The sequence below is a fragment of the Cryptomeria japonica genome, chromosome 10 (assembly GCF_030272615.1).
Source record: "Cryptomeria japonica chromosome 10, Sugi_1.0, whole genome shotgun sequence".
Taxonomy (NCBI): domain Eukaryota; kingdom Viridiplantae; phylum Streptophyta; class Pinopsida; order Cupressales; family Cupressaceae; genus Cryptomeria; species Cryptomeria japonica.
This window is the reverse complement of record NC_081414.1, coordinates 7,360,231-7,373,630: the sequence shown is the minus strand read 5'-3', so window position 1 is coordinate 7,373,630 and position 13,400 is coordinate 7,360,231. Positions and strand designations below refer to the sequence as shown.

Sequence of the window (13,400 nt, the reverse complement as noted above, 5' to 3'; positions counted from 1 at the left end):
TTTGTAGATGATATTTATAGACATCAATATTACCATCATAACTAGATATTAAATGCACATGTGGTTATCAAAATTATCTGAATAGCATTTCACTCAGTGGCCATGTAAATGTTTTTTAAAGTTTCAATAAAAATAAGTCAAGATTCAAAAAATAAATCATAGAACGGACCAATTATTGTAACTAACATTTGTCTGCTTGATATCAAGACAATAGAGAATGTGATAATTGACAAAATTTAAACACCGACATTATGCATACATTCTACTAAACTATAATATTTTCATTCAATTGTCAACATATGCAACCATTCAAAGTGAAAATATAGAGCACCCAAACTACACACCAAATTTTTCATCAGTCTATTAATAAGCAAAACAAGGTAAGACTGCACAACTTTTAAGGATTTCTGAATATTGAGTTATAAAAATGTTAAATTTGTTATTCACAAAGAAGAGAATGAGCAATGCTCATAATATTCACTGTTATACTCCATATATTTCAAGATTATGTGAATTATAATGATCAGCAAGAATTGGCATCCACATTTTATTAAAATTCAAAGGAACTTGTACCCATTAAAGACTAGAAACTTTGAAAATTAATTTGATAAGGATTCTGAGTTGTCAAACTTACCACCAGCTTTGACAAAATCAACAAGGTCATCTTTCAAAACGACAGGTATAGAGCGAGGTACAGAACCAACACCAAGAGATTGCATATTTTCTTGGATTTTGATTTCTTGATAGTCGTGACACATTTTGCTATCCTCTATATACTTGAAATTAGTTCCTTGACATCTGTTTACTCTCTATCAAGCAAAAAATAACCAATATAATTATAACATGAATATTATAGCGTAAAAAAAGAAACCAACATACCTGTGTTAGAATGTTATGCGAAGAAAGCAAAAGAAAATAAAAAACAACTCCACAAAGTCACCCCTAATTTGTACAGGACATATAGTTTATTGAATAAACGAACAAACAAATTTTAAAATAGATAACTTATATATCTTCTTAAATGCAAAACCAAAAACAAAATGCATGCTGCTTAAAATCATAATAAAATACTTTCTTCAAAATGTATCAGTATTTTCCATTTTATTAGAATATAAAAATTATCATATAGTAAAGTGTTTCTTTATTTTAGTCTCTACCAAATCCTAGTCTGGTTCGTGCTAAAAAACTATAACTAAGTAGGCCTTATTATTGCTAAAGTTGTGTGTATGATGATTTGATTCCTGAAGTTCAAGATGTTATCTCTACAAATGTATTGTAGGTTATTATGAAAAAAAACTACCAAACTTCTGAAAAATGTTGGAGTTAATATTTAAAAATATTTTTCTACTAAATCACATGAGATTGTGTAATGTCCCCTATGGGTCCTCTTAGGATTTCACCTATCATTGAATAGATTATTTTGTACAAGGGTCAATTGTGATTATAATTTCTAAGAACTTCCTTGGAAATGGAGAGATTGACACATAATATTTCTACAATCCTTTAGGTAATCCAAGTCTATCTCTAGTTAGATTAGTAAAAATACTTATCAGTGAGTAACCTTAGACAAACGTATTAATAGGATAATACTTCCCTTATGCACATAAGAATAATAACTGATGCAATGTAAGATATCTAACACTAGGAGAAAGTCTGATATGATCTCAAGGTAAGTCTGATAAAGATTACTGACTAGTTGGACTCTTTCCAAATTTCTACTGTAATGACTCTCATTAGTTTATAATCCTGCGTTTGGAGTAGTAATAGACCTGCTGGTATGTGAAAGGAAGTAGATCCTTATATCTGATCAGCAACCTTATAGTGCATATATGTTAGATTGTTCTTATAGTGGTACCCAATATTACTATTACTTCCCTGGTATCATAAATGAGAAGTCTGATATGATTTCCGACTCCTTGTCTAGAAGGCTAGATTTGGCTTCACCAGGACTTCTACTAAAGATTAACCACTATGCTGAATAGGATATCAGGATTTCTTTTAGAATTCTGAATCTTGTATGGTCTTGTTCACTGTCCTTGAATATCTTCCTGATGATGTGTTTTGAACAGCAATGAGTCTCCTTGTGTATGAACAAATATGGATTCTTATAACTGATAGCTTTTCTTGACTACATTCCTTATATGCATGCTATATCTTTGACACTGTTCCTGGTTCATGTATTATAAGCTTGTGTGTCTATTGCCATGCCATTAGTGGATAATAGCACTACAATTACAGTAAACCCTTAACTCACACATTACACATTTAAACAACCATTTGGCAAAATATATATTAAATCGTCAAGATATCCATTTCACCCAATATACCCAAAGATAGGTTATGTGCAGCACATACTGCCTACTTGAAAATATTATATGCTTAGGTACACAACATAATGACTGGAAATGGCAGAATTTGCTTCTCCAAATTTTGGAATAAATCAAAAAAATGCTTTTGTTATTTACTTTATATTATTACATTTTAACAATTTTGAGATTAGAATAAATTCCAGACCGAAAAATGCATCACTTGAAATTCATTTTATTTTTTTTGCAAATAAATGTGATAAGTTCTGGTTGACCATTTATTTGACCCTATATTACATTAAGACTATCATTTTCATCTCTTTTGATTAAATTCAGCCCAAACGCAACAGTTAAATCCTGAAAACAAAGCAAGTTATTTGTTGGTGCAGGAGCACCTGGGATCTCATAGTTGATCACAAGTTGCCTTGTGATGGTTTTGGTTTTGTTTTGATGTAATAAGGTCCTATGGACCATTTCATGTTATTTCTAGTCATATGTAATCATTTCTTTCAAGATTGTATGGTTTTTACTCCATTCAAGCCTTGTAGTCCTACTAGGTCCTGATTGGGTCAACCTTGGTCAAACCATTCTAAGGGGGCCACAAATGGTTGCAGCTGATGTTTTTGGTCTAGTTAGGTCCATTTTGACATGGACAACTGATTAGGAATAAGTTTTGAGTCATATGGGTCTATTGAGCAAAAGTTGTCAAGTTGCTCAAAAGTTGCATTTGTTGATTTTGTGTGATCAGACTGAGGAATATCATTTAATTTAATTTTATAGCAGAGTATTAAGTTGGTATTGTATTACTGTCTTAATTCCACAATGTAGGTATTTGAGCAGCAAGAAGTATGATCAATCTTCCATGAAATGATATCACAAAGAACAATGTTGTTCTAAAGTCTAATCTCCCACGGAATAATATCAGAGATAACAGTGTCGTTCTAATGTTTAATATCACATGGAATAATATCAGTGATGATAGTGCCAATCCAACTGATATATTTTAATGTTGCCTTGCTGTAGGTATCCGATCTGACTTCTAATGTTGCCTTGCTGTCTGCATACGATCTGACTCTTATTCTTATTCACCACCACTGAGAATGAAGGCTGCAATCATAATATATTCGAACTAAGAGCCACGTCTATAGCATGAACCAATGCGTCTTCCAAAGAGCGGGCACAACTAAAGATCTAAGGAGACGACAATTGAAGAGCCGATAACTAAATACTTGTAATAATTAATCGTGGTTTATACATGACAGCTAATCGGTAATTAGTAATAAGTAAATTACTGATAATATATGCAAAGCACATACGATAGAGTATAGACAGGTTTCATTACATGCAAAGCACATACGATAGAGTATAGACGGGTACCAATAATCTAAATGTTCAAGGCCAATAGGCCAATTGAACATTTAGATTAGCTCTGTCGGTTACAGTAAGGATACCGACCAGAGCTATTACCATTAACAGCATTAGCAACTTTTACACTTTTTTCTGTTGAATCATGCTCCCAACGGCTAACTGGTTTGAAATATGGTTAGAGTCGGTTGGGATGATGGAAAATGCTTTAAATATGCCTCCCCTTGGTTGAGGCAAGGTTGTTGATGCTTTTGATGGTGAAATTTCAATAAAATATCTCTGATTTCTGCTCTTTCCCATGTTTTTTCTCAGAACAGTCAATTTGCACGAATTTGTATGGCTTCCCCATGACCTGCACGTGATACCATTGGGAAGAGGGGAGAGATAGCTTTCATTTCCTTTTCGTTTGGGCTCAATCTATTAAGTTTGGAGGGAGATATTGCATTTTTCCCAGAAACAGTCCAGAAACCCTCCTTACCTAGGGTTTGGGAACAAAATTCCACATAACTCCCGTGTCCACCGGGGAAAAATCTAAATTTTGGCAGAATGCTAGGTTTTTGTATGCTCTTTAATATTTCTTTGGTTGCAGGGCAGGATGAGGAGTTTGGAAGAAGTTATGCAATGCCCTACGCCTGGCATCCCTATGTGACAAGCCTAGAAAGGTGATTTGAAGGTTGAAAAGTGGTACAGTCAAGGAAATTGACCCCTTGGATGCCTAAATATATTGGAAAAGGTCTTAAACAGACTGAATACAAGTGTTGGTGCCCTGAGTTGAGTGTTGGAGTGGCCAATGTTGTGTATCCTTGCGTGGAAGGCCAATTTGGAAGCCTAAAACCATGAGTCTTGACACAGTCATATAAGACTATTGTAAAAATTGTCAAAATTCTTTTGTGTCACTTTTTTCTGTAGAAACCAATCTTATTTGATGTCCTTCAAGTGTTTCCAAGTGGCTAAGACTCTGGTTGAGTGTAAAGCTCCATTGGGAAGGCCCTAATCCTAGTAGCCCGGGGTAGGTGAAAGACTTCACTTTCTTGTCTTTCAAGCATTGTCAAATCAAGTTAAGTTGTTCTTGGGGTGTTATAAGTGTCCCAATCATGTCCAAGTCATTCGTTTCACAAAATGAAGGGGTTAAGCCTTTGCTGTCCCAAGTAATGCATTTTATTGTCAATTAAGAGCCCGGGTGTAACAAGGGTTGAAGGCGTTGATGACTAGATGATCCCATTGAACTCTTAGAGTTGTGGTACGTGGTTTGGACCTTCCTTGTGCCTCTGCATCATTTGTATATCAAGATTTGAGGCAATAATACATCACATAATGACTTTTACTTCTCTTTATAGCCATTATCTTGTATTTTATTTTAATTTTTTAAGAGCCATTATCTTGTATTTAAAAGCCTAAGAAATTAAGTTTTTCATGTTCTCCCACTGCCTATTATTTTTCTGGTAAGCAGAGATCTCCTATCCAGCTCAATTTGAAAAAATAATTTGTTGAATTATTGTCATTGATGTCAAAGGATAGATTTAAATTATTTGGAGGTTAGATTGTGCAAACATTATGACACTATTATCGTGATATTTTTTGGGCAAGGAAAGAGATAGTCAAATTGCTAATATAATGGTTTATTTCCTTGATAGCTGCCTATGATCAGGACTCACAATGAAGGCATTGTTAGTCGTAAATATCTAGTCCGACCCCCCTCTTTGAGTTGCCCCATTTGGGGGTGTTAAAATAATAAATGTAATGTTTTTGGAGCCTCACAAGAGGACCAACCCCCTCTTGACATGAGCGCCCAACCAAAATAAAATAAATAAAAATTAATTATTGCTATTTGGGCTAACCCCTTTCGGAGAGTCACCTCCCTTGGGTGAAAAGACTTTTTCGCAAGTATAAATAGACGATTGGAACAGTGTTAGATGCAAGCAACTTTTATGGAATAACATTCATATAAAGAGTAGAAATAAGAGGTTATTCTGTTGATGGATAGCGTCGGTCGGATCCTTAGCACCGACTCTTTACCATCAAATTTGTGAAGGACCTCTTTCGGTCTTACACATTTAATTAAAGATAATATATTGCCGACATTTATAGTGAAACCGTTTGTTAAATATAACTAATATCTAATCTCGCCATCTGTTGTGAAGAGTCGGGTTAATTAATATCTATTAAGGAGGCGTGTTAATTGGTGAAGAACTGATCCTTGGTGGAAGACGTGTTGCTTGGAATAGAACCGACCTTTGGAGAAAGACGTGTTGCTTGGAATGGAAGACGTATGAGTATATACATAAGTTCGGTTCCCTCTATCCACGATAATATGGTAAGACTATCTACAGCAGTTCATATAAATCTTCTGCAAAAGACATACACATCTACAGCAGTTCGAAGAAGAATATACACAGCACATTAATCTAACTCAAACCAGATCGCCCTCATTCATCTTGCACTCAGACTTAGGCAATTACTATATCTTCATCAAGGCAGTAGATACGTAGTATAAATCGACACAATTGTTATAACAGATCGGCCTTGTTAGGGGATTTATAACTGGCTATGTGCTGATCATATTGTAATTAATTACTCCAATATATATAAGAGATTTTATAGCTGGGTTTTTCTCCCTCATGTTGGAGGGTTTTCCTAGGGTATATGTGTGCAAACTTAATTGAATTATCTTCTATTAGCATTCTCCTAATCTGATCATTAAATTTAACATATTCAAGCAGACTCATAAGAAGTATTTGAGCAGATTTATGTGAGTTATTTGAGCTCATTTATTAGAGATATTAGAGCACACTGCTGACAGATTTTTGAAAGAGTTTTTAAGCAGATTTGGACAAGGTTATGAGTAGATTTAAGAAGACTACTGAGAGCTGATCAAAGAAGAAGTTTCCAATAATTTATTATATTGTTATCTTGAAGGTTAGTGCCTATGAAATGTGTAAGAAGGTTTCATACAAGCAATAGTTTGCCTTAGTTTTCTCCCCTACGGGTTTCCACGTAAAATCTTGTCTCTTACATGTAGATTTTTCTGTGGAATAATTGTTGCATCCTATGTTATTGATATTGTGCAATTGATATGCTTATGGTATTAAGTTTGAACATTAAAAATAGACTTATACTGATTCACTCACCCACTCTGCCCGCCTCCCTCCCCACCCTCTCAGTATAAGCATGTGTGTTTCTTCACAATTCACAAAGCATAAGGCATTACATTTATAGAGAAAGAGTTGTAAAAGCAAGGTAAAACAAAGATACACTGGGAACATAAAAAGCTCTGAACATTCAAACCTGGGAAGGACATGACATTGGCTGCCTGACAGTATTTCCTGTCTCCAACTCTGGAAAAACTTTAAACCTGGTATAACGTGAATAAAGCCAAATATAAGGTAACAAACATAAGCCCAGTCATAACAGGCTACACAAAGATCTCATTCTTACACATCTTGTATACCAATTTGCAACAAAATTCTTTAATGAAATGGAGCTTACAATGTGTCAATAACAGCATAGATTTGTCTTGCAGATTTTGACAGAGGTAAAGTTCGTTATAAATATTTTGGACTGCTTCAAGTTTCAAGAAGAGGGTAAACAATCAAGGATGATGTGAAACATTGGTGTACTGTTATGAAATACTTAAATATATACTTAGCAGAAACAGGGCTTCCTGACCTTAAACCTTAGTTCTGCCAGTATAGAGATTATTAAACAAAAGAACCACATCCATTTTGCACTACATAACCAGACCTATTCTTTGAAGAAACATTTCACACATATTTTCAATATCTTGACAAAATTATTTTTCGATTCAATAAATAGTTTACGTTTCTTGTTCTTTCTCATGCAGAACCTAACTTTAATAACTTTAAGCTGTCTAGGAACATTCCTGGAGCTCAAGAATCACTTATATCACATGTATACAGTTTCACGCGCAAATTAAAAATAGATCTTCAGATTTGGGTATTGCAGTTTCTAGTAATTATCTTCTTGTTGATTTCTTTTCCTCAGTTTCTAAAAAGTATATATCCACTTCAATTCTGTGTATCAACATTTGAATGACAAGCTCAAGCATCATTTTCAAAGTTTCCAAAAGAAAAAAAAAACCATGTTCCACCAAGTTTCTGAGACAGAGACACCAGGGGGCAATGGGGATGCATTTCAAGGATGGATTTTTTGGAGGCCATTTTAGGGGATGGTAGCGGGCAGATATTTCAAAGTACAGATATTCTTAAAATATAGGGAAATTTCAAATAATAACATTGATAACGCATTCATCACATACATTACAAATCCTTAATACACAACATTTACAGCAAAATGCCCTAAGGCCGCAAAAAATTAGAAGATATACTGCTACTCGTGAACTTGAAAAGAACTTGAGCAATCGTTTGCTCCCTATGGTGAATATGTTTTAACCTACGAAACCCGGGGACGTGTCCCCTACCTGAAAACCCCCATCCCAGTCCCGGGGACATTTCGGGGACTTGGGGACGGCCAGGGGACGTCCCCGCCCCCGTCCCCAAATTGTCAGAATTTTGAGGGGACGTCCCCGGGACGGGGGGACGGCTGGGGACAGCTGGGGACGGATTGGGGACGGCTAGACGTCCCCCACATCTAGAGCTAGGGAAAAATATTAAAAAAAAAGTCGTATTTTCAATTTTTTTTTAATTTTTCTAACATGGGTCCTCTATATTGAAAAAATTTTAAAAATGACTATCAATTTTTTTATTATTGAATTTGAATAGTTATGAAATCAAAATACGACTATCTATATTTTATTATTTTTCTAACATGGGCCCTCTATCAAAAATTAAAAGGCAACATGAAATTTATTAATTCATATCAAATATTCATATTATAAATTTTAAAATTTATAAATAGAAAATAAATTAAACAATAAATATTATACTTTGCTTTTTAGTATTTACTTAGTACTATTTTGATTTCCATATCGCAATTGACAATGAAACAATATGGCAGCAGTGTGGCCTTTGGGCATTTTGTATGTTATTTCTTTAATATCTATTATGATATGCATATTGACAATGTGATTGAATTGAAATTCTGAATTATGAGTGCATATTGAGTATTGAGTCTATTGATAATGTTGTATGTTCGATGTTTGCATTCTAAAATGTTTTCATAGTATCATACACATGCTATATCCATGTTTTCATATGAATATAATGTATAGATGCATGCTTTATCCATGTTTTCATATGAACATTTAGAATTTTCCTATATATTTTAAATTTTTCCTATATTTTATATAGCCGTCCCCTTTGTCGTCCCCCCCCGTCCCCAAATTTGGCAAAAAAAATTGCCGTCCCGGAAACTTGGGGTAACGTAGGTTTTAACTTCACGGAATAAACAAAGAATCTAGAGAGTGCATAAAGCATAAATAGCAATCACAACAACATAGGCAGAATGATATAACTTTATTGCATCATGTAATGGATAGTACCACAGTAAACAAAAATATATCTTCAATCATAATCCCCGTGTTCCCGATACAATGCTAGAATATATACTACTCGGTCGATTGGCAAAGAGGCCAACTGCAAGGAACTACCAACTACCTACAGGAACAAATTACCCATTACATTGCCATTTCAAAACATAACAAACATACTTTATTTAGTTGCAGCATAATTGTCGTCTACATCAGCCCCCCAAAAAAAGAAGTCATCTTCCAAGCGACTAAAAAAAAATGGGGCTATCACTATCATACTACTACCGAGGACTAGGAAGGTGAGAAGACGTCCCTGGAGTAACTAAGGATGCCAGACGTTGCTGCAAGCGCTGGATTTGCTCCGTCCGGAGCCACAGGTCTCAGCCACCAACTGATGCTCGCGAGCAATCTTCACCATCACTACTACCTCTTGCATATCCTTCTCCTTCTATTCAAGTTGGACTTGTGGGGCAACCATGTGTTCCTCCATCTCTCCTACTCGGTTGATCTGCTCCTGCACTCTTGCAGTCTACTTCTCCAAGAGTGTTTGATGCCGCTTCACCTCACTTTCCAACTCAGCTCGCAATTTCTTCTCTATGGCTGTGAGTTTGGCCTGGAGGCCGAACTCCTTCCTAACACTCTAGATCTCCTCCATAGCAGAATCCCTCTCAGCCTTAGCCCAACACAACTTGTAAAAAATCTCCCTAAAGGAGCTCTCCATACCTCGTAATGTAGGTCCCAACCCTCCTTGTGTCTCCCTATTGTGCGCGAGCATCTGCCTCCAACTCTGAATCATCTCATCTATCTCTACAAGTGGCCATCACGTGAAGTGGCCTGCAAACTCTGTCATGCATCCATCCCTCATGAAAGCTAAGAGTCCCTCAACTGCAAGTACTGAGTCTATGTCAGCTTCTCGAGCTAAGACTGCAAGGTCCCGAATGACATCCGTTAAGGGCACCCAACTCCGTCAAAAACCTGCAAATGGATCCAATGGGGTCTCGTGGGTCTGGCCTAGACACTCGAATACTGCTAGTGTCCTCTTGTCGAGTCCTTGTGTCGCCCACCTGAGTGGGCTCGTCCTCGATATCTATGATCGTATTCTCATATTGCTCATCTTCTCTACACGACATTTCCTCATGTACTGCTTCCTGCACACCTCCCCCTCCTTCCTTCATTAAGTTCTCACGCACAGGGTCCTCCACTGTGCGTGGAGAGGGAGATATGACCACCACAACATGCTTACCCAACCACCTATCCAAAGAGGCATCTACCTCCACATCCCTGCCCGCAATCTCAGTTTGGGCTGCTGGTATAGGTATGATCCGTTGCACACTCGTGGTGGGTTCAACCGGCATGGTGCCCGTTGGTGCGACCCTCTTCACGTGTTTATCTCCCCCATGCTATGGTGAGTGGAATCATCTCTTCCTCAAGATATGGCAGTCATTGATCAAGAAGAGAATAATGATTTGCATTCTAGACTCGAGGGTACACATGGTGCAATCATGGGTTATGATAATGTGAATAATACAACCCATCATAAATCAGATTTTATGCATTTTGGGCCAGCTGATATAGAGCAATCCCAAAGGGTGAATGAAGGATGGTTGGCAAGAGCCAGGCAAGCCAAGTTGATAGCTCATCAGACCAAGCTTCAACTTCAGCACATTTATGATAATCATCACCATATTGGTTAGCAGAAACAAGAGCTATCTAATTCTAATTTTTCAGCTGATATTGGTTATTTTCTACATGGTGGTAATGGAATTGATAATGAGGCTCATAGTGGACCAACCACTAATGAGTTATGCTTGATTGGCACGGAAGGTGTTCCCAATGCACCCTTGATTTTGTCACCTCTTTCATATGATAGGGCAGTGATGTACTTATTGATTGGAGATTCAGTCTTCTTAGATATTTCATTAGGCTATCAGGATCAGAATGTAAGGAACTTCTTTGGTTGCAGGGCTAAACAAAACATTTACTTAGCAACCATTAATGAAGGCACATTAATTTGTGGAAATATAGATAAACTTACAGCAGCTGTTTGGAGGTCTCGGAATAGTATTCAACACACTTTCCTCGCTGAATATTGGCTCATTCATGAATTCTTAACAGCATTGGTTGTTGGTAGTAATTGTGGCTTCATTTGGTGTGAAATTCTCAGCTGGTTAGTTGATGCACAGGATCACAGCGGCAACATAAGGAGTATTGACGAGAGGGATGGATATGACAATACAATGATTTGGGATCCTGGTATTGACACGTGGTACATTCCTTTAGTGGATCCGTGATGAGTTGCTTCACTTCGGGTATACAAATGTTTATATGAGAGTAGCGCAACGGTTGGATGAAGCAATGTTTCTCAAATCGATATGGGATCCAGGAATTGGTTTTCACCGTGCAAGTGTAGATTGCTTGAGGGAAAGCAATCTCCGGGAAGGGAGGATTGTAATGTCCCCTTCCTAGGTGACAGGCAGTTGGGCAGGGATTGGCCTATCATCTGGTTCCCGTAGGCCAATGGAGTGAAGAGGGAACACATTCAGGAGTCATGGAGCCTTGCAAGGGGCTTTGTGAGCTGATTTAGACTTTCAGACGACAATTCCTAGTTTTTAGGAGGGATCCCTATTTTTAGGGGATGACTAAAGAGTTGGTTCCGGGGTGTTGTTGACGTGTCTGAAATCGCATTGCTGCAAACTCCATACGGCCAACGCAGAATAGAATAGCCGACTGATTATCCTACTCTCTCTTGAGATAAGGAAGTCTCTAATGCTGTTTTTCTAAGTTTGATCAAAGGAGACTACCTCAAGGTTTCTTTTGTCAGGTCTTGACTGCGGGATCTCTCAGTGGCTTGATGTGTTTATGCTGGAAACACAAGGGGGCTTACGTTTGATTGGTAATTTCATATGCGAATTCCCAGGGACCTCTTTTGGTTTTCTTTCAGGTGATGTTGATTTATTTGAAGCTGACTTAGCAAGACTGGATTTCTAAAAAAAGGACAAAATTGGGAGGAAAGAAAGGAAGGGTAGCGAGAGAGAACAGTAAATATTAACTAGGACAACAGATTTACCCAAGCAGACAGACACCTCCAGGAAACCAGGTTAAGCATCATCAGTCATTCAGACACAATGTTTGCATAAACTTAGTGCAATCTTCAAAGGAGAAACCAGATTTTCATATTACCAAATACAATATTAGAACTTCTATATTCATGATACGTGTACTTTTGATAATCGAACTGAATCATAAAATAGCCCAGATTAACCATGCAGAAAGGAAAAAAGCAATCAGCTATCCTCTAATGGTATGGACTGTGGAGATTCTATCAGATGCTTGGTAAGAACTGCTGTATAAAATGAACAGACATAATTAAAAGCTTTCTAATCTAAATGAAGAAGGAGACCATGCACTCACAAGGAAATTTGAAGGTAATTTCAATCCATTGTATTAATTCCTGCAAAATTTCTTCAGAGCTTTCGCAACAATTCAAGAACTTCCTCCTGAATGAGGGAAAACCAGTCCCCTTAAATAGGTTTCCAAAAATGGATGAATGGCCAAGATCTAATCTAAACAAGTGGCCCAGATTCATCCTTACAAAAGGAGGGACCCACACTCATAAATAGGGAGATAAATATCTACAATTACTCAAAAGGAGCAATAACTACCAAAGGATAATTACAACTTTGAAATAATCCAAAAAGGGGAGGTGCACAAAAAACTTTACAATATGTTGACCAAAAGTCAACTGTCACCCTTTTGGGACAAAAGTGCACTTTTTAAGACTTGGGGGGAAAAAAGCATTTTTGAGAAACTGCTTTCTCTATTCTGGTTTCACATTCCTTTTGCAGAAACTGGTCTTCGCCATGCAGGTATTCTCGCCATAAATCACGACCTGCTGCTCGTTCCTCGCGGACATATTCCTGAAACTTGATGCATAATTGGAAGAGGGGATTAAAAGGGGGCATGGGAGGGTGGCGAATTTTGTATTGCATGCCTTCGAGATACTGGTCCACGTGCCTTAAACCGTCCTTCCAGCTGGAGCGATTACGCTCGAAGCATAATATGTCTGAATGGAACTGACCAGCAAAACTTAAGTCTTCAATGGAATAAGAAGCCTTATCTGCTCCCAATCTTCCCTCCCAATCCGGCCGGATTACACTGTCGGACAGGTCATTTATCCACCCCGAAACCATTGATCGGAGGATGGTCTTGCCTAGTTCTTGCATGTTCCCCAGAATCGCCTCACACGCGTCATTTTCTTTGTCAATAATTTCCTGGGCATCGTT

General features: G+C 37.2%; 1 protein-coding gene across 4 annotated transcripts in view; it reads right to left on the bottom strand.

Moving 5' to 3' along the window:
* LOC131069394 (probable DNA helicase MCM9) overlaps positions 1–13,400 on the bottom strand; it is a 278,734-nt gene that overhangs the window by 176,400 nt on the left and 88,934 nt on the right. For all 4 annotated transcript variants that reach the window (XM_058004791.2, XM_058004790.2, XM_058004789.2 and 1 more), the window contains exons 5-6: positions 6,957–7,023; positions 635–809 (exon numbers count right to left, since the gene is read on the bottom strand). In XM_058004791.2, the coding sequence (XP_057860774.2) occupies positions 635–809; positions 6,957–7,023 (242 nt within the window). The remainder of the gene's footprint in view (positions 1–634; positions 810–6,956; positions 7,024–13,400) is intronic.